This window comes from Cricetulus griseus, chromosome 5 (assembly GCF_003668045.3).
Source record: "Cricetulus griseus strain 17A/GY chromosome 5, alternate assembly CriGri-PICRH-1.0, whole genome shotgun sequence".
Classification (NCBI taxonomy): domain Eukaryota; kingdom Metazoa; phylum Chordata; class Mammalia; order Rodentia; family Cricetidae; genus Cricetulus; species Cricetulus griseus.
In genome coordinates, this window is record NC_048598.1 from 129637314 (window position 1) to 129659830 (window position 22517).

Genomic DNA, 22517 nt, shown 5'->3' on the forward strand with positions numbered 1-22517 from the left:
TCTGGCAGCTTATTTTCTGCCCCCAGTTAAGTCCAGACTACACCCTTTTAACTGCTCCCAGAACCCCATAAAGCTAGGGAACTAGAACTGGTTTTAATTGGAAAACCATTTTAATTTGGGCTAAAGGTAAGGATTCTGGGGAAAAAAAAAAAAACTGCTGGGTTCCCATCTTGATTGAAAGATGCTTTTGTTGTGTGAGCTATGAAAGAAAGAAAGAAAAGAAAGGAAGGGGGGAAGGAAGGAAGGAGGGGAGAAAGAAATTGCCCTGTGCCTCAGTTTACTCATCTGTACAATTAAGATGAGAGTACTTGCTTCATAGGAACATTAAATGAATGAATAAATGAATGAATGAATAAATAAATGAATGAATGCACTTAAAATTTGTACAACTGGTTTGACATAAACCAACCATAATGAATGCTAGACATAAAGACAAAGAAGCCCCAAGTCAGAATGAACCCAACCACTTTTCCCAGCAGACCGTGGGTAGAATGTAAGCTTTAGACTTTAGATCTAGGTCCATCTCTTACCAAAATCAAGACTTCTTCAAAATCAATAAACTCCACTTCCCTGAGAATTTCTGATCTCAGTTGTAACATGACTACAGTATTCACACAGACACAGGCAAGAGCTACTGAACTGTGCTAAACAAATCTGCAGGAAGGCTCATAGCTTTTTTATTCAGGCAGAAGTAATTTTTTTTTAAATCCTGGAATGCCAAAATAACCCATGATAGAGACTGTGGTACTGGCTCAGCTGTTTGTTAATTCTCCTAAGATGTTTGCATCTTTAAGGATGCCATGATTTGCCCAGTCAAATGTGAAGAGAGGTTACATGAGTTCTTCTGAGGAGGTGGTTAAACAACAAGCATCTTTTCCATATCTCTTCTTGTCCCGTGGACCTTAGGAGCTCTACTTTCTAGAGGGCACAATTAGAAGATAGAGAGCCACAGACATGTAATGTATGTGAATGATAAATGAACATGTTTGTCTAGCCATTGAGATTTTGAAGGTTAGTATGCTGAAATACCAAGAAGTCACTGCCCTGATTCAGTTAGAGGTATGGATCAGTGAGCTAGACCACACCCCCTCAGGGGTATAAGAAGCTATGTCAATGCCTCCTCTCAGCAGTTTGTCTACAGTCCTGGGTTCTAATAACTGTGAAAAGCTTCCTAGCTTGATTAGAAATCTATTCTCTGAGTGGAGGAGGAAACAAATCATTCTTTACACAAAATTTCCTTTTGCTACAAAATGCCTTTATTTCCAGCCAGATAAAATTTTTCAACTGTATATATGGTTACACATGAAAAGTTACGTCATTGCCACCGGCCTCGTTTACAAGACCCATTTTTAATTATTAATGTGTATATCAAACAACCTTCTTTGTCTCTGAAAACATAAATAGACTGCCAACGGATCAGCCACACACGTGTTCGTGGATGTGGTGTGCAGTTCTTCACCAGTGAGTCAGCCTGCAATGATGTGGGTGTGATTAGATCCCACCAGTTGGCAGGCAGCATGCAACAGAAGCCTGCCTGCTGGCCACACTACTGTGGCAGTGGCCTTTCTATGAACAAGAGAGCATGTGTAGACAAAGATGACAGACCTATGCAAGGTGAAGAGGCCTTTCACAGAACGCAAACACCATTCATTGGACCCCAGAATGAAGAAAAGCATCACGAAGGTAACTGTACTGTGCACACTACTGCTGCCCATGGCACCTTCTTGTGTGACACTCAATAAATAGCTAGTTACTGAAAGGAAGAGTGAGAGACTCAAGACATTGACAGTTGTCATGATGTCCAATCTCCTTCTCAACACTGGGTTTTAGGTTGGGAGCTTGAAGGACACCCATCGTCTGTTTCTTCAGAGTAAGTCATTCTACTTGGAATGCCATTCATTTCCCTAGAGAGACCTTTAAATTCTTCACTAGCATGCAGTCTTTTTCAGACTGCCATATTAGCTTAAAGAAGAGTGTAAAGTGGTCCACAGAATGTCTAGATTTGTATCTTGAAGTAAAAAAGCCTGTTTGGCTCATAATTTTTAGGACCTACTGTATTCTTCCCACGATCTCTCCTTTTGGTTTCTGTCATTTCCCTCCAAACCTGAAATAGACGTGTAGACTCAAGGGTTGAACAGTGCACATCCTTGTATCATCTTATCTCAGTCTCGACTACAGGGATGTACCATGGCTCCTCGGGACTTGAGAGAGTGGCTCTCTTGAAGCTCCACCCTTCGAGGACTAGTGAACATTTGCTCCTTGAAGGTGAAGGTGGTGTTCTAAGGCGGATGCTCTAAGGAATTCCCACAATAGAAATTCCCAGAAAAAAAAATCCACATTCAGCCATGATTCTCATTTCCCATAAGGCTATGGCTGCAATTCTGGTGACACATAGGAAAAGTTCCTAAATTCATCCTGATTAATCATAGGAAGATGTCCCTCATCGATTGGAGTTAAAACTGGCTCTTCTTTGATGAAGTCTGGGTCAAAATTGCTGACATCTTCTCGAGATTTCTATTGAAGGAAAAAAAAGGAAACAATGGTCAAATTGTATGTACCTGGGGTTTTCATGTCTCATGTGGGACTCTGTCCATCCAAGGAGTTCAGAGAACTGCTCCTCAGCTTTGGTCAGCAGCATCATTTATGGTTCTAATTGCTGTGACTAAGCAGTGCTTTATGGCCATCCGACCAAATATGTATTATTGTGGCCTTTGCCAACTGCCAAGTCACTCATCCCATGTCCTGCCCTCTAGTCAACAAGTCCTGCCAAGTGGGACAGCCTTAGACTGGGAGGCTAAAGAATAAATGTGGTCACCCAGGCTTGCTTACTCACTCACCCAGGGTCCTCCATTTCACTCAGGTGCTGCTTCCCAACAGGCCTCACTGAGGGTGCAGGCCTGCTCCCATCTATCCAGAAGTTGAGTAAACTCATGCTCTCCCCATGTGCTGTTTGCACACATTCTACCGGTGTGATAAGAAGTTCTCAAGTGATTTCACAAAAGTGCTTATCCCATTACTGTTCAGAAACAATATACCCCACTGGGCTGGAACTGTTGCGCTCCATGACTGCTGGGCAGCCAAGGCCTCACAGGCTGGTGCAGTCTACGTTCACACCATTCTGAAGAACTGTGTAAGGGACATCTTTATAAACAGATGCTGAAGACATCGTTTTCTTTCTTCTTAATCACGGTTAGACCTCTCACTTCTCTCACGTGACTCAAGGACACTTCTTTCTCCACCCCCAGACCACGTCGTCTCCTCCCTGAGAGTCTTGATCTATTTTGAGCCTGGCTTAGCTGTTCCATGCTGGAGGCATATATGCACAGCTCAGTTCAAAGATTATGAGGTAGGCCACTCTCAGGCTTCGTGGCTTAGGTCGGTACTGTTGGTGTCTTCAGCATTTCTCCAAAGGTGCTCTGCCTATCTGGCCTAAGTGCTTTGTCACAGTAACTATGACAAGCTGTGTAGACCAAGGAGCCAGGCTCAGTGAAGGGATACCTTGAACCTTCTTTATGTTCTTAGGGCTTGGGAAAGGCACAGATGAGGACCCAAGAAGCATGAGAAAATTGGCTAGAAATAATGACATTAATCAGTTCGACTTTTCTAGGCCCTAGAATCTAGGGTAACTTAGAACAGCTTAGGGCCTATTAAAGCTGGGATATTTTAGTTAAACTAAGGGAGGGCAGAGCAAGCAAGAGGTGAAAACTTTGTGAGAAGCAATCAACATAGGCTGAGACAGTGTCTCTGCGGAGGGGGATGGCAAACCTTTCCTCTGTCATCTCATGGGAGACACCAGCTTTCCCACGGACCGTGGTCCTCTGGAGGGAAGGGACAATCTGTTACAATGGCCTTGACACTCACGATTCTGGGTCGGAAAGGCGGTTCCAGTTGGCGATGGTTCAACTGGGCCCAGTCGATTTCTTTAAAGAAAGGATGCCTCAAGATCTCCTGTTCGCCTCCCTGAGCCAGACTGCCCAAGCGCATGGTGGGGTTCTTGGTCATGAACTAAGAGAGTACGAGAAAGACAGAGTCATTCATTTGTTCATACACAGCCGCATCACAAGACAGCAGGCACCAGCCCTGGCAAAAGAGCTCCTGGGAGGGTTTTTTTTGGCTGATCTTGCTTCACTAGCTGGATTTTCCATCCTGGGCAGCACAGGCAGTATGAATCATGACTTAAAGTAGAGACTGCCTGAGTGGATTTTTGGCCTTCCCCACTGCCATTTCAGGCACGGCCACTGAAAGAAGGCTGAAGGGTCCAATTTTCTTTTCTGTAAATACCAGGTGTTTCTCTTTCCTCTGCAGAGAAAGGCAACTTCTTATGAATTAGCGTGCCTTTCCTTGCAGACAGCAAGCAGATTCTGAATGTGGCTACTTTTAGGAACAGCTAGGCCATTGTTCTGAGACCCACAGGGCTGGCCAGGGTTCCTGCTCTCTCCTAAGACCACAGAGAAAAGTGAGAGTCATTGTTGTTGAATTCTCTAAAATAGCAGCAAGGGGAAAAACTCTAAAAATTTCTATGTCCCTTTTTTTTTGGGGGGGGAGTGGGCTGCTTTCTTGTTTTTCTGTGGCTAAAATACTATAGTTCAAGATGAGCCTTTCCTGCATTCACGATGCCCCTCTTCTGTTTGAAATGGGTTTATAGTCTGAGAATACGTGACTACAGAGACAAAAGCTTAAAAAAAAAAAAGCCATGCATTCAAGAGCTATTTGTACACAAATCTTCCATCTTCATATAAATTGGAAGACATTCTTGGTGCTCAGCTCCTAGGCATTTTGGGCCAACTCTTCCACTTCTTACAAATGGTCTAGGTGTTTTGATCATTTCCTAATGAAGGACTCAGAGAGTAATTCATCTTTCAGGGCCAGAATATAATTTTTAATTTTAAGTGGTTTCCCATTAAAACAAAACAAAACAAAATGCTGAATTTGAATAAAGAGTGGTCACAGTGGTAGCCCATGTCTGTAACCCCATGTGGAGACGGAGGCAGGAAGGTGGTGAATTCTAAGTCAGCCTGTGCTATAGATTTAGACCTTGTCTCAAAAACAGAGCAATAGCACACAGGTTATTGGTATACTTTAGAGGTAGAGTGTTTACCTGCATGACAAGGTGCCAAATCCCATCCCAGAACCATGGGAAATGAACAAAACCAAAAGCTGGTGGTTTTATTTAAATCACATTACTTTAAGTTTCTTTGCACTTCTTCCAACCTTAACTTCCAGTGCTTGGGATAAAACCCCAGGTGAGGCAATTACCCTACACCTCTGGGACTCTAAATCAAGTTATCTATAAACAGACTAACAAGAAGTTTTGACAGTCCCCAGATATCTTTTTCAACTTTGACTTTGTGAACGCAAAACGAAAGTAAAGCTGTGTTTATAGAGACTGTTTGGAGCTGAATTTACTAAGTAAATTTAAAGATTTTTCAAAGACAATCCTGTTGCTGATGCAGACACAGAACAAGGTGACACATGGGTCATGCCAGGAAGCCACGTAAAGTTCCTAGTGTTGGTTCAGACAATAAGGGCAAGTGGCAAAATATCCTCAGCAAACAGCAATCCCATAGCATCTACTTCGAAAAATGCTAAAAAAAAAAAAAAAAAAAAGGTTCTCTCCATGGGAATGTTCTGGGTACAGTCACTGATGGACATGTGGCAGCAATTCTAAAAGCTCATTAACAACTAATAATGAAGTTAAAAAAGAAAAAAAAATACTTGAGAAACGAGGATCACAGAAAAAGACCCAGATGGCTTGGATGACTTGTGGGAAACTCCCAAGCCTGTGGGTGATGGGAGCAGAGGACATTGTGTGAATGTGTGGGTGCAACTTGTCCTTCTGGAAAAGGGGGTCAGTGCAGGACTCTAGATGCCAGGGTGGTAGAAGCATTGCCGTCTGACTTGCTCCATTGTTCCCTGCCCCTGGCACTGAATCTGAACTTCCACGGAGCAGTGTGGAAGCAGCATTGTCTGAGGACGAGCGGACAAATTCCCAGAGGAGACTCTTCTGAGGAGAACCCCTCTAGTATTGAGGCAGAATGACCCATTGCTATTGGACACCTTCTCTTGGGATTCTGATTAATCTTTTTGAATAATATTGATTTAGATACTTTGAAAATATATTTTATGCCAGGTGTTAGTGGCGCACACCTTTAATCCCAGCATTCGGGAGGCAGAGGCAGGCATCTCTGTAAGTACCAAGCCAGCCTGGTCTCCAGAGTGAGTGCCAGGATAGGCTCCAAAGCTACACAGAGAAACCCTGTCTCGAAAAACAAAAAACAAAAAACAAAAAACAAAAAAACCAAAAAACAAAAAAACCAAAAAACCAAAAAACAAAAAAAAAAACAAAAAAAGAAAAAAAAGATATTTTATTTTTATATGTGTGTGTATCTCTGTGTGGGTAAGTGTATGTGAGTTTGGGTGCCAGCAGAGGCCAGAGGCATCAAATATTCAGGAGCTACAGTAACAGGAGCTTGTGAGCTGCATGCACGGGGACTGGGGACATGGGTACACATGCTTAACTGCTGAGTCATCTCTTCATCCCGTAACATTGATTTTTTTTAACACTCTGGCTTGAGCTCTTTAGACACAATTATCCTCCACATGATGAGAAAACCTGACCAACCCAGTCTGGTAAGTGTAGCTCTCACTCCCATCAAAGAAGGTTCTCTTTGCAACCATAGAGACTGTTACAGAGGTCCACAACTGCTTGAAATGCAGAGAACAACTGACCATGGGGTGTACAACCCCAACTATTACATCTACACACATCCCCTATGCAGAAGGCTCCAGGAAAAATCACTGAAGAAGGGGGCAGAAAGAATGTAACCATGGACCAGAATACCTGCTCTGAGGTAGTTTCTTCTAGACAGGCATTGCCTAAACAAGACCTGCATAGTGACAATATGACATGCCAAAGGAGATGGGAGAAATTTCACAAGGCCTCACCCCTAGATGAGAGATGCAGGCAGTCAGTGGCTGCTGAGAAAGGAAGGTCATTCTTCTCTAGGGATAGGTTCCCAGATAGCCTACCCAATCCTAAGTGGTTAACCTTAAACACATGTATGTAAGAGCAAAACTAAATGGACCCAATTGGTGTGTGTGTGTGTGTGTGTGTGTGTGTGTGTGTGTGTGTGTAACACTACTAACTAAAGAAAAGGTCATGAATGTGAGAGGGAGTGGGGGGAATATTGGAGGCTTTGGAGGAAGAGGTGGAAATGATACAAACATGATACTTGAGAAATTATAAAAAAAAAAGCCGATTTCAATTAAACAAAGAGAGAGGAATCCTCTATTACTCTTACAAAGTCTATGTAGTATCTGGTGAATGCAGAGTAGTGCACTGAGCTTGGGAGGGGCGAGGCGGGGAGTGGGACAAAGATAATATCATTCCATCAAGGTGCACATCAAGAGAAGAGGCAAGCAAACTATAACACACACTGGATGCACCGAAAAGAAACATAGACAAAGTGCTGTGAGAGGTTGGAGGATGCTTGAGCCAACAGCACTGGGGTTGGTGGTAGGAAAGTGAGTAACAGCATCATGAAAGAGGTGACATTTGATGAGACAAAGAGCCTGCCTGGCAGGATCCATGTACGGAAGAAGGAAGAAGACAATCATGCCTGGTCACATAGTCAGCACACACACCCAGATGCACACAACACCTGGGGTGCCAAGAGAAGTGCACATAGCCTGGGACAGCTGACACATAGGGATGGCTGGGGAAGTGTGTTGTCAGTGAGTCTGACCTACCTGAAGTGTGTGAGGAGGCAATAAGACTAGCCACAGTGTGATGAACAAGTAAGGACTGAATTGTGGAGCATTGTCAGGGTGCTGAGACAAACAGTTGGAAGGATAGGCAAGTTCAGAAACTATAGTGCTTGTAATGAAGCAGGAGGAAGAGTTGGGAACAGGTTTTAGAAGGTTTTAAAGATGAAACATGCCTGAAGTTAAGTGAAAGGATAGAGTCTAAAGTCACAGCATCTCCCCAGGCTGTGTGCTGGAGCAGTACAATGAACTACCAGAGGCAGGTCCTCCTGCATTAGTGTTAATAGCAGCACCAACGGCAGTGGTAAGGGGAACAAATGCAAAAACAAGTATTTCTTAAGATTATGAAAGTTGTCAGAATAAGAATGGAGTCACTTGCGTCAAACCTTAACAAAGCTGAGAGGCTGTGAAGGAAGTGAGGATTTGTGTGGCCCCTGATAACAAGAACTATGCCTGAAGACTATGCTAGACGCACACGTCTTTGCACACACGCTGCCACAGCCTTACACAAGGCTGTCTGCCCAACAAGTGTTTCCAATTTTTTACTGGTGACATCCTTGTCATTGACTGTATAGCTTAAGATTATGGTTTATGTAATGCTCCTCATTTGGCCATCAACCCCACTCCCCATGTCAACCTCCTGCAATATGCTCCTGGTTTACATGTTGGCACATATAATACCATTGCCATGCCAGTTCCTGACTAAGCATATAAATCTTTGTGGAACCTCTTTGTTTATTGTTTAGTTTAATTAAGGATACTAAATGTCTTGCTAAATCTGAGTGATTGACATGCTCAGTTTGCATCTGGATATAAAGTGCCCACAGAGAGACAACTAGCCATGTCTACACAGGGTGAAGGCTGGGGTTAGATCTTTCAATGCCATGTGAGGACAAAGGGCTGCAGCTGGGAAGGTAGGCAAGGTTGATGAAAGAATGAGAGGGAGAGAGAGAAGGGTGGGTGAACAAACAGAACCGAGACCATTTTATTCAATCCACATTGTGTGATTTAAAAGAGTTCCAATTATCATTTAAAAAGCAGGGAATGTCGTACTACATGAAGGACAGGTTGGGATATGGGGTACCTCATATCCCAACACTTGAGCTTGCAACCCTTCAGGGGAATGGCCTGAGGATCAGTGACGGGCATGAGACCCTGAGGCAGTCATACATACTGCCACACATGAGGCTGGTGTCACTTGACAACTTTCATGGCTTCTGACCCCTGGAATAGAGGAAAAAGAAAGTTCTACCTGGCAATGGTGACTCACACCTCTAATTCCCAGCACCCAGGAGGGCTGTTGGGCAGGAGGAATGTTGCACGTTTGAGGCTAGCCTGGGCTACTGAATACCCATAGGATTCATTCTTTGATGGGGGAGAATCCAAGGTGACAGGAGACAGGAACTGGACATAAAGAAGTCAGAGAGGGTTGACTATTAAGATAGGAACCCTTGTAAAGAGGAGGTAATGAGGTGGGCACTAAAGGATAAGACTTTTGGGGGGAGTAGATTATAGCCCCTATGTAACTACTCTCTAGACACACAGAACTGGAGAGTTAAGAAAATGTTTCATACCAGTCTTGGGCCTGATGGGGATTATAGTACATGTTCTTCTGGAGGCAGAGGCTGGGGGCTGGAGGAGCTGGCCATCCTGGACTGCAAACAGAGCTGTCTCTGAAAACCTTGGTCCTACTGCTGTGAACAGTGACAGCCTACACGTGTTAGCAGAAAACATCCCCAAATTGTCCATGTCTCTAATGGGCTCAAATGTTAACTCAAATAAGTTAACATTCCATGTCTAAGGTAGTTCTTAAAATCCACCTTACCTCTACTGACCTCCCTGACGATGGTCCAAATGGGAAAGTCTGCCAAGAAGGCAAAGTATGTGTCTGTGGGAGACTCTGCACACATTTACCAAAGGAAGCGATGGTTCATAGGGCCAACAAAAAGCACTTCATAAACTGTGGAGAGTGAGTGAGGTGTCTACGGGGAGCTGATTCCATCCCAAATGTAAGTGTCACTGTGGAGAGGCCAGGGGCCTGGGGAGGACGATGTCCCAAACTCATCCTTCATTCCTTAAGAAAGGGGATAGATTGGGAGGCTCCAGGCCACTGACAGCTCCATTCTGAGTGATGCTGGCCGGGTTTGTTAAAGCACGTCCTGAGAGAATGTCTTCTGAGAAGGAAGGATATACAAAGTGGACTGCAGAGGACAGTGGCTAGGCTTTGCTGCTCACAACCTGCATGTGTACATCAGCTCTAGCCTGTGGAACTGAGTGGCCCTGAATGCATTTTAACTTCTCTGGACTGCAGATGCCTCAGCCGTAAAAAGGGGATTTCTATGTACTTTGTATGTTACAATGTCACATGACATCATCTGTGTGAAATTCCTGGCCCAAAAAAGTCCTCAGAGGATGTCAGATGGGAGTTCAGTCTCAAATCCTCAGCAGCTCCATCTTGTTCTACCCCAAGCCTCCAAGAGAAGAGACTAAAGTCACAGGTCACCCTTGACCCTGAGGCTTGTCTGGCCCGCCTGTTATTCCTTTTGCAGCCAGGATGAGAGAACAAAACACTCTTCTGCTCTCACAGTCCCAGACCTCAATTGTGGAGTAATGGGAGTGTTCTTTGAGAAACAAGTTTGACAGCAAATCCGTTCTGAGTCAATTTTAAAACAAGAATGTAACTATTCCGGACCTAATGTGCAACTTCAGACACGACACCAGCATGAAGGAGAGGCCTAGGGAGGACAACAGGGGCAAATGGAGTGTCTTGTCACCATGGAGTCTGATGCAGGACTGAATACATCTGTGGAGGTGTTAGTGTGGAGCTGTTCTAGATGACAGAGTTTAAACCAGCCCTCTATAATGAGTCCTGAGACAACCAGATCCAAAGGCACTTTGGAATCCATTAAAGCATGAGCAGTAGCAATAATTATTTATCCTCTTTCAAAATGTCTGATTTCTTAGGAAGAGGGCTAGTTACATAAACTGAGCAACTAGACAATAACATTTTCTCCCAGGAGTCAGAGAACACTGTTATGTTCTAGTTAATAGCTGGATTTGGCTGTGAGGCAAACAGAATGACCTTCTCCTTTCATTCCATTTCAGGACCTTAAACAAAAGGCAGACAGACCTGGCAGCTGTTGCTGCCAAGCCAGAAGGGAAGGAAATCAAGCCGTAAGACTCTCCTATCAGTATTCCAGGGAGCCAGTCTGAACCAGGAGGAAGGCATTTCGTTGCTCTAAAGAGAGTTGTAGGGGAGGAAGACAGAGAAAGAACACGGGACGTTAGAACAGAGATTGGCTCCCTGCCACGATGGCCAACCTCATTATGGGCACACAGCCTGAAGGCCACCCAGAGGCTGGCAAAATGTGCCCGTGTATGCGTGCTGCCGGCACATACCTTCTGCTTCTGACGCTAGAAGAGCCTGACCCAGTTGGCAAGTACAGCTGCCAACTTTGTCCTTTCATACCCCTTCGCGGTGGTGAAGCTAGGGGACACACAAGTTGGAATGACCTGTGCCGAGAACACTGTCCACCTCAGAGCTGTGGTCACAGAGGAACAAGGCTGGGTGTGTGAGTTAGTGGATGAGGCAGCATGAAGGAGGACAGACATTAAGGTGACCTGGTGTTGATGTCACTCTTCCACAGGAGAGGAGGAGGCACATGTTCACACCTGAGATGAAGCTGTCGATAATCCACAGAGAAGGATGGGATGTGGCAGGATAGAGAGGACACAAAATGGATTTTTGGAATATCTCTGAGGAAGCCTGTTGCAATGTTTAAAAACTAGCCTCTCACATTGCATGGTGCTGCCGTGGAATACCGGGTGAGCCGTAAGAGAGTCTGTCTGGCTTGCTCACATTGGACCTGCTTGGGATTCACTGGCAAGACTGGGACTAGTAATTCACATACAAATGGCAAAGAACAACCTTGCCAGGTGTCCATACTTGTGTAAGAAAGGGCGGCTGAACGAGTGGAGAGCATGGAGAAAATAGAGTAGAGTTTGTAACTGTTATTGCTTAGTGAGTGACAGCCATTCCTATACGAACATGCTAGTATTTTTCATTACACCCAGCAGTGAGTTAAACGCTTCACTATCATAACGCACAACTCTAGAGCAACCATGCTTATTATTCCTATCTTATACATTATCAGTCTGGGGAAGAGGTCCATTTGCAATCTGTCCAAGGCCATGTGGTTTGGAAGTGGTAGAGCTGGGATTCATACCTAGGCACATATGACACCAGAAACCTTTGCTCTGTGTCACTATGTTTCACTTCTTCTGGAGGCCACCAACTGTTTCCCTTGGATTGTGGACTGTAGAGGACAGTGGGAAAGACTTAGGTTGGCAGGAATCATGGCCTAACCCTTGGAAGTTGGCCTGAATGGAAACTGACAGTGGGCCCACATGACACTCTCCCTCCGGGCCACCCGTGAAGGGGCTCAGATGTGTACCACAGTAAGAGAGTGGGGTGCGAGAGGGAAGCAGAGCTGTTTCCGGAAGCATCTTTCAGTTTGATCATCTGATTTTATTACAAGCAACTGATGGTTGATGTGTTAGAGATGATAAAGGGGCGTGTTCGTATCTCCAAATGTCCGAGGGTTGTTAACCACAGACAGGCAGCTGAGAGGGGAGAAGTAACTTCAAGGGGAACAGAAGAGGTCATTTATCACAAGGAAAGGCAAAATAAGTTTAATAAAATAGATCCCCCTTTTCTCTCTTCCCTTCCTTTCTCTCTTCCTCCCCTTTCTTCCTTTTCACTCGATGTTATTAAGTGATGGAAGGGCTTTTTTTCTGGGAACAGGACTTCCCCTAGACATTAAGGTGACCTCCTGATGTCTGAACTGTAATAATGCTCTGTCTTCATATTTTACATTTATATTTACAGTGCTGGGTAGGAAGCAAGGCTTGTGTCCTATGGTCTGTGTCAATGTTAGAGTCTATAGTCTTCACCTTCCTTTTCTTCTCACATTCGACACTGACATTCTGGAAGAAAAGAGCTGGCACTTTGAAGATGAGGATATTTCCTTAGCTATCAGTGCTACTTACTTTGTATAAAAAAAAGAAGAAAAGAAATTCTGTTACAGTTCCCTGACTTAGAGGCTGAAGGAGTGGGTACTCAGGAGTAATGACTACATCAAGTGGCAGGTTACAAGTGACTGACCTACCAGGATATTCTGTGAACCCTCCCCAGAGGCACGGTGCACTCTGCTTTATTTCCTCTTACCAAAATCCGGTACAATCAGTGCCCTGCATTCTTCCTGTCCCGACAATAGGTCAGGAACTGTGCTCAATCCGCAGCAGAACATTGACTGTGTCTCCCAGCTCGTGATTGGAACCCAGCAGCCTCTGTGTGTGCACCCACATACTGATCCCTTGTCAGCACATCCTGTCTGCCCTATGTTTTGTAAACATAGCTTTTCCTGAATCCCAAGCCATCTTAGGAACTTCACTCAGGCCGTGTGTCTGTGTTGGTTGGGCCAGATAAAGGTCAGAGGTGTCACCGAGATGGAGCCCTGGAGTCATATGCTTGTGCTTAATGGCCAGCATTCCCCGAACCAGGCTCAAGCGAGGTTGCCAATGAGGCAGGCCCCGCTGCTCTCCAGTAACTTTCTTACATTTTTATTAGAATTTTTATATAATACATTTTTGATCATATTTGATCATATCTTCTCCTCCCCAACTCCTCCCATTCTCCCACATCTCCCTACCCACTCAACTTCATGTTCTTTCTTTTTCAAGTGTGCAAAGAAAAGGAAAAACAGGTTCTCCCTGATGCTGCTATCCCGACTGCCCAAGCCACACACATGTTTTTGTTTGGGTGCTACCCTCAAGAGTTGCTACTGTAGGACCTGGAGACATGGCTCAGCGGTTAAGAGCACTGGCTGCCAGAAGTCCTGAGTTCAATTTCAAGCAACCACATGGTAGCTCACAACCATCTATAACAGGATCTTCAGCCCACTTCTGGCAAGTCGATATACATACAGAGCACTCATACATAAAATATAAATAACTACATATATATGAGTTGCTACTGTAACTTGATATGCCATGTTTTGTCGTTATCCATGGGAGGTCTGGCATTTTCTGAATAGAAGCAGAGGAGGAGTGGACGGGCAGAAACAGAAGGGAGGTGGGGGGAGGGACTGGGGGGAGAGGAGAGAGGTGAAATTGCAGTCGAAATGTAAAATGAATATTTAAATAAATATTTCATATTACATTTAGTAAATATTTAATATTATATAATTTAATAACTAATACATATTTAAATAAAAGAGCTGCTACTGTAAAGAGGGGGGTGCTTGAGAAGGCTTTTCAGAGGGCACATGATTGAATGTCCTGTATTTCCTCCTATGGAAACTCAGGTCAGTACTCTCCCTTTGTGCATATTCCTTACCAGCTACCAAAGATTGAATTTTTTGCAGTTGATTGTTAGTTGTGGTTTGGACACACACACACATATATATATTTTTCCAGGACCAATGATCAAGAATCTTGCTTCTGCTCAGGATTTTCCCAGCTTTGAAAGTGCTTCTGATGCACAGAGTCTGGCTAGCGACAGCCACATAGAGTCCCCAATCTCATGTCTTAAAACCTTTGACAGCTTTCTTTTCCTAGTTGGAGAGCAGGAGCTAGAGATTAAAGAGACCCGTGGTGTGAAAGTTCCAGTTGAAAACAAAAGACTAAGAAGAGAGGAAATCCTTCACAGAACTTTTTGCAAATAAAATGCAACAGCCCCTGTTCTCAGGAAATGAACATTCTATAATGTGGAAGGAAGTTGAAAACAAAACAAGAACACTTTACAAGGTCTCTGGGAAGATGTGCGCTTTTCTGTTGCCTGCCATGTTATCCTTGATGTGAGTCAAGGGGTTGCTTCTAGAAAGTGTCAGTTCTACCAGAAACTTCCATGAGAAGCTGCAGATATATAACTTCTTCATTTAGGAACTGCGGCCCCAAAGAAGAGCTTGTCTGGATGCATGCTAATCAGCCCTCTCTCTTTTGACAGCTATTTTTGGGGTGTTCTGCATAACAGTATTTGAAAAACCAGCTCTAGTTGTCTGGAAATGGAGCCCGGCAAGCCTTCATTCCCATCTTCCCTTCTTCTCTGCTGGCTGACCCCCTGCTAGCCATCGCCTTGAGCCACCCAACTTCCACTAAGAGAGGCAATGGGAAAGGGAGAAGGTAACGGTTAGGGATCCTCAGTCAGCTTCCTGGCCACAGGCAGGACCTCACTCATAGTAGGAAGGATCCCAGAATTCACTGTGGTTCCCCTCTTTTTGACAGAGGCCAGCAGGGATTCTGCACACAATGCACGAATGATGAAATCTGATCATTTCAATGACAGATAAACCCACACATGTACACACTATGTAATTTCTTTAAAGCTTGGGAACAAAAGCACTTTGTAGCCTCCTGCCCATGCCAAGATTAGAATAATGCCTCCAGAACCGACAGAGGTGACTCAGGAGAATGCTGAACCTCCTTTCAGCACTTAGCTAACACCTGTGTGAGCTCATTGGCAGGGTGCTGACTTCATCCGAGTTAACATGAAGCCAGGTGATCCCTCACAGGTGCTGACTCAGCACCTCTGGTCTGGGCTTCTCCTCTCTAAACTCTGGGCTCCTTGAGGACATCCTCAAGCCTTCCTTTCTGAAAGTAGATAGGCAAAGCTCAGATGAACCGCCAAAGCTCGATGCAAACTATGCATTTTGTGTATTTGTCATAATTATCAACATTTTGGCACAATTCAGGGTGAGCGTTGTTAACATGGTGATGTTGTGACCACAGAAGAAAGTATTTGTTTCAAAAGCATGGACAAACTTATACAACTACAGACCTTTAAGGCCAGCAATCTAAAAAGCCTATATCTATTTTTTTATACATGTGTTATTGAACATCTCCTGTTAACTTGGAGACTACTGGCAGTTTTAATGATCTATTCATTGAGGGAGAAGGTGGGGTGTGATGTTTACAGCATGTCTGTGTGTTGAACAGATACATTTTTAATTTATTACATTCATGTAATCATGTGTTGCATGCACATGTGTGTACCATAGTGACACATGTAGAGTTCAAAGGACAACTTGTGAGACTTAGTGCTCTCCTACCATCATGGAGGTCCTGGGGATCAAACTCAGGTCATCAGGCATGGAGGCAAATGCCTTTTACTGACTAAGCCATCTATTTTAGTTAGGGTTTCTATTGTGAAGAGACACTATGGCCATGGCAACTCTTATAAAGGAAAATATTTAATTGGGACTGGCTTACAGTTTCAGAGGTTTAGTCTATTATCATCGTGGCTGGACATGGCAGCCTACAGGCAGACATGGTGCCAGAGCTGAGAGTCCTACATCTTGATCCAAAGGCAATAGGAAGTGAACTGAGACACTGGGTGGTATCTTGAGCACAGGAAACCTCAAAGCCCACCCCCACAGTGACACTTCCTCTAACAAGGCCATACCTACTTCAACAAGACCACACCTAATAGTGCCACTCCCCTATGAGCTTATGGGGGCCAATTACATTCAAACTACCACACCATCTTACAAGTTCAACAGATAAAATTAAAACTAAACAACCAAAAGGACAAAGGAACAAAAAAGGAAACAGTCTCCATTGGTTATTTTTAGTGTAGGGATCAATAGTTATATTTTTCTTCTCAAGTAGATTTTCTGACTAAAAGTCTGTGTCTTCTATTTATCCGATTCTATGCTCCATGGGAGATGTTCCTACAAGGAAGCCCACTTTCCTAGCCCTATATCTAGCCATACATGAGTGTTTCAAATGTCCACCATCTTGAGGGTGGCCACGGTCAGAAGGGGAGTAGAAGAGACAATGATGGGGATAAAAGGCATGGGAATTGATGTTAGATTACAAGTCAAACTTGTCCTGCCAACCATTCACTCTTATGGGGACAATGAGCAAGGACAGTCCCTTCTCCACCTGAAGGCAAGACTCTACTATATTGATGAAGCACTGGCTGAGGCCTTTAGCAATTTTGTGGGAGCAACACAAATTAGAGCTGTGAAGTTTCCACAGACAGTGAATAAAATATGATTCCTCCCACTTTTAAAAGAGGGAATTCAAATAGCTTTTTTATTTTGAAGTAAAACAATTGCATGCAAAACATTTAGTGGAAACTCATTCCAGGCACAACCCTGATGATACCTCTAAAAAAAAATCACAAGGAAATCTCAGGAAGCCACAAGAAGATGACCTACAATAGAAAGGGAGATGTTCTAAAGAGACACTTGTGTCTTTCCATCTCTCAGACCACAGAAACAACACACCCCAAAGAAATGGGAATTGCCCCAGTAATGGCATGCTGGGAGAAGAAAGGGGCACCAGGCAGAGGGGGAGCTTGTCTTCCAGAAAGAGATTTCATATTGACTCAGGACTCAGGTTTTTGTTTTGTTTTTAATGAGGCTGGCCACTGGGAGTTTGACCATGCTCCAGTGAGTATATGGGCAATTCAAACTGGACTTGATATGTTTTTTTCTATTTTCTTTTCTTCTTCTTTTTCTTAGGGGAGGTCACAAGAGAGGTGGGTGGTAGACCTTGGAAGTGAATGTGATCAGGGTGCATTATGTGAAACTCCCAAATAATCAATAAAAATATTATGTTGGGGAAAAAAGATACCCCAGGTACCTGCCACTTACTCAAAGGGACTTCTTTTTCTCAGGAACTTTGTATGCTTTAAACCTGACCCATTTCTCTTTAGTTTAAAAGTCCCCTCAAGATGTCTTTCTCTACCAGACCAGATGAGGGTAGGTCTGCTGGCTATGCTTGCACAGCACTGGGGGCTTCTGGTTATTAATTCTAAGGATTCAGTTATTGCATAAATGCTTCTCTCAAACTTCTTTTTACAAATTTGACTCTTTGAACCCTACCTATGTATCTTTGGTCTAGACTGAATGGTCTTAGACAAATAAAAACTCAATTCTCTTAAAAAGAAAAGTCATCTAGCATAGCCTCATGTGTAATTAAGTACTTAATAATTTTGATGATGTTTCTAGGGTGCTTAGGGATAGAAAAATGAGGATAATGACGCCTTAAGTGCATTGTGGAATTGCTACTCATAATTTAACAATACTAATAACTTGCTTTATGTTGGATGTGCCACTTTGAAAATGCTTCCATGTGGGTTGCCTCATTTGAAGTGAATGCTATAGCTGGTCACCCATCGCCAGTGCCTCACAGACATGACTGAAAAACAGTCACAGAAACAGAATGGGACTCAAGGCCAAGAATGCACTTATACCATTCTAACATGTGATAACCTCCAGCCTCGGTCATCCTCACTGTTTGCTGGCAAACGAGGGATTTAAACAAACTTGCTCTTAAGGATTTTCATCCCTGAACCTCTGTGTCTATGTTTCTAATGATTATAGTGTTTTATGGAATTAAAAGCAAAGAGCACTGGTTACAGTTCAAATCTTAGCACTCATAATGTGCCTGTTGCTTTTAGGACCAGGTAAGATACTATTCAACAGCTCTGATCATTCAGCATTAGGGACTCTTGAAGTCACCATGCTCCTGGGATGCCTGACCATGGGTCTCAAGGGTTCATCAGTCAGGAAGACAGAGCTCTGTCATTGCACAACCAAATAAAAAGTTACTCTGTCTTAAAACTGTTCTGTCTTTCCTAACTTCTAATGCAGATTTGTTCCTATACGCCGAGATAGTGGGTGAGGATCATGTCTTCCCAACTCACCAGCACTTTCCAGCAGGCATCAGCTTTTAGGTGTATCACACTGTACAGCTGGTTATTTCAGCAGACACGCTGTAGCTTTTTCATTCATGCAGTATGAAGTCATCCTTTCCTGGCTTCCCACTGTATCCTCTTCAGTGCCCCTGCCCTCCCATGATTCTATAGTTCCTTACTCTTCTCCTGCTCAACATCTACTCCCGCAGTTTATATTAATAATCTCTAATCATCTATCCTGAGTCCCAGAGCCACGCGATCAACTGATATATGTATTCCACTTTCCAAATGTCCCCTGGACCTATCAAAGTTTGCATACCTACCCCGACCTCAGTAGTCTGCTGTTCTCCACCTCGCTCTCACTGTTCCAACAGCATAAAACTAGTAACTACAGTTCTTGGAACATTCTCACTGCTTCCTGCCCGAGGCTTTGCACACATTTCCTCTACCTACACGTTCTTCTCACCCTGTCCATGCAACTGAACTACATTTGTCCCTCCCGGTTTAAATGCAATTTCTTCTGTCTTGTTGCTATGTCACCTTCCTCTTCTTGCCTCTGGAGAGGGAATGTTCTCAAAAAGATGGTTCTCCTTGGTATGGTGAAGTGTTCACTGACATGTTCTCAACTCCTTGACTGTTGGCAACAGAAGGAAGCCAGGTGTGCCACCTTCACGTTCCTAGAACTTTGCACAAGGCATGCCAAAGGCTTACCTGACAAGCATTTGCTGAACTGAACTGAATGCGGACTTTGATTGTCTAACAGAATGAATTCTCTTTCCAGGGTGTCAAACAGTCTCCTCAGGAGACTGATTACCACTTCTGATATTATGACATTGTTCAAATGCACAGACTCTAAATAACACTAGAACTTATTATTACCATCCGTGTTAACGTCCCACTCTACGGAGAGCTGAATAGGTGCAAAGTTAGTACCTATGTGGGTACTACCGTACAGCACCCTGGTATTTCCTCCAGAGGCTGATGTTCCTGGTACAGCCTAAGACTGTCACCAGGTAGTAATGAAGTGTTAGAAATGGGGGACCCAAGGGTAGAATTTCCATTAATGGGAAATAGAAGAAACTTGGTAAGGACAGATGTAGTCTGGGTTGGTGTCTTGGGATAACAGTAGTCAGAAATTCTGGATTCTGAATCTAGGTATTTGTGGATTTCCCCTCATAGTTTTAAAATTGCAATGAAATAGAGCACAAAATCTAGCTGGTGTCAGTGAGTATGTTCACACTAACACTATGTTATAACCCTCTCCTGGATGTTTCATTCTCTCAACCTGTAAGTCCACATTTCTTCCATGAGCTGCACACTCTTCCTTTCTCAAGCTCCATGCAGTCATCACCCTCCTGGCTGTTTCTGTGGGCTGAACTATTTTAGGTGCTTTATGTAAATGGAAAAAATCACATAATATTTGCCCTTTTATTTTGGCTTGTTTCACTTAGCATAATGTATTCAAGATTTTCCCACGTTATAGCATGTATCAAAAATCACTTTTTAAGTCCAAGTAATATTCTGCTGCATGGATATTCTGCTAATGTTACTATGAATGAGTCCTGGCTTCAGTGCTCAGAAGTCCAATCTCTGGTTCAAACGGTAATTTACCTTTCATCTCTTGGGGAATTGCTTACCATCATTTTTTTTTTTTTTTTTTTTACACTGGCTGTATTTTACACCCTCATCAGCAATCCAGGCAGGTTTCATTTATTTGAGTAATGTGCTAGGTGGCCTCTAGTGGGCCATATTTCTCTGGGCTTCTTTCTCTCATCTAAAAAAATAAGGGGATCAAATGTGACCACCTCCAAAGCTTTGTCCAGCAGTAAAGGAATTTTCATAGCTTAATTAAGCCAGAATTGCCGGGTGTTGGTGGCGCACGCCTTTAATCCCAGCACTCGGGAGGCAGAGGCAAGCGGATCTCTGTGAGTTCGAGGCCAGCCTGGTCTCCGGAGAGGGTGCCAGGATAGGCTCCAAAGCTACACAGAGAAACCCTGTCTCGAAAAACAAAAAAACAAACAACAACAACAAAAAAAAAACAGAAAAAGAACAAAAAAAATTAAGCCAGAATATAAGGAGAGTTGGGAAGCTGTCAGAATAGTTTATGATGCTTGGGTTGATACTCAAACAGCCCTCAGATCACAGCAAAGTCACAATCTTCCCAGTCTAAAATCATTTTGTGGATGTAGTGGTCAGAACACTAGTGGGGTATGTAGTGGAGATCCCTTCCTGGGCACACACTCTGCAGAACAGCTCTTCCAGCATCCCTACATGATCATCCAAGGTAAATGTCCTGAAGTCACAGGTCAGGAAACTGAGGCACTGCAGTTACAGTCCTTGACCAAGGTCACACCACCAGCCATGGGAAGAGCCCAGATCTGCCCTCAGACAGATCTCTTCTTTTTCCCTCTCTTTTTCTTCCTCCTTCCCCCCCCCTTTTTTTTTGATAGGATGTCTCTATGGAACTCATATAAATTAAGCTAGCCTTGAACTTGCAGTGATCCTCCTGCCTCTTCCTCTAGAATGCAGGATTACAGGTATGGGCCACATTTCCTAAGTCTTCTCAAGTGATTTTCATGGTTACTTTTACATTTAAAAGCTTCACCCCTCTGTAAAATCTCTGTGTTGTGTTCTCAACTGTAGCATTTAGGCTTCTCAGTTTTAGGCAGGGAGACTAAAATATACAAAATTGCCTGACAACTTTCAAGTGTTTTTACAGTTACTTTGAGATCAGATTCTTTGAAGGTGTGAACAGGAGTATGCTTGCTGTGTGCCTAGAAGGTTTCCATATAGCCCTGAATTTAACCCTAGCAGGAGTCCTATGAGTTCCTCTTCATCAGCTCTGTTTTACACTTGGAGATTCACCAAGTCTGCGTCCCCGAAGCTAATGGGAACACTAGAGGCTATTTGCTGTCAGAATGAGTCTGTGAAGCTGTCCCTGTGAAGATGACAAAGGCTAGTTACAGAAAATACTTGCTGCTTACTTATATTGAATTTTCTTTTTAAGGACAACCAGTCTTAATAATTCCATGGGACTCTTAGCCTCTCTGGGTACCACTCTTGTTTCCAGGAAGTTTGGCTAAGAAGGTGATATGCAGCCTCCAATGTAGCTGAAGGAACAATTTCAGGAGGACCCCAGGTACCAGGATAAGATTGGGAACTTCTAAAAGGGTGACAGAAATAATTCAGAGAAGCAGATGCAAGAGCCATCTAGTCAGAAAGTGAGGGGGGTCTCCCAATGCTTCCTAGACCTGTAACATTTATCTCCTGCTCTCAGTGGCCTTTATAGCTTGAAATAGCATTTTTTTTTTGCATTACAAATGCTGGGGTCTTTCTTTTATTAAATAAGAAAAATGTCAAAGCAGCTGCAGTAATCGGACATGACAGGCTCCATGAAAAGCCATTAGTAGGAAGATGGTGACTGTTGTTGGACACGGGGCACAGGGTGCCTTGAGAGTCACGAGGAACTGGATTCTGGGTCACAGCACTGGGAAGGCAACAGTGCCAAGCAGGCTTTGCTCTGCAGCAATGGCAAGGAGATGTCACCACAGCCTCTTATCAAGGTTAGCTGTGGCCAACCCAGGTGAGTCCACCTCCTTCCAGGAAGTTAAGAAACTTCACAGCATGAGTCTGCAGAGATAAGCCCTTCCCCCAGGCTCTACACTCATAAAATTATAAAAGCCACACTCTTCCTCTCCTCACTCTAAGGTGTCCAACTATTTAAATAGATTATTCTTACAAAAATTAAAGTAAGCTGGAGACATTTGGTAGAACCCCAAAGTATTTTTTTTTTACTTCTATATGACATTAGTGTTTTCTCAATGGTGGGGGTGGCTATTGGCACGTGAGCTCCTATAATCATTTTATGGGTTGTGGCGCATACTGACAATATTCTCCTGTGAGCCTTCCACTTTTGGTGATGTACAAATTTCTCGGGGGCAATCATACCCTCAGTCCCAGTATGCAGGAACCTGTATAGATATTCTCAAAGCCCCAGTGATTAGAAGGCTGGTGTGTCTTGGAGGGGACAAGACCTTCATATTTCAGC

The 22517-nt window shown here is 43.7% G+C and overlaps 1 protein-coding gene across 1 annotated transcript in view; it reads right to left on the bottom strand.

Moving 5' to 3' along the window:
- Positions 1-1233: 1233 nt before the first annotated feature.
- Positions 1234-22517, bottom strand: part of Prkch (protein kinase C eta) — a 200684-nt gene continuing 179400 nt past the window's right edge. Inside the window, exons 13-14 of the mRNA XM_027418245.2 lie at positions 3862-4005; positions 1234-2514 (exon numbers count right to left, since the gene is read on the bottom strand). Coding sequence (XP_027274046.1) covers positions 2368-2514; positions 3862-4005 — 291 coding nt within the window. The 3' untranslated portion in view covers positions 1234-2367. The remainder of the gene's footprint in view (positions 2515-3861; positions 4006-22517) is intronic.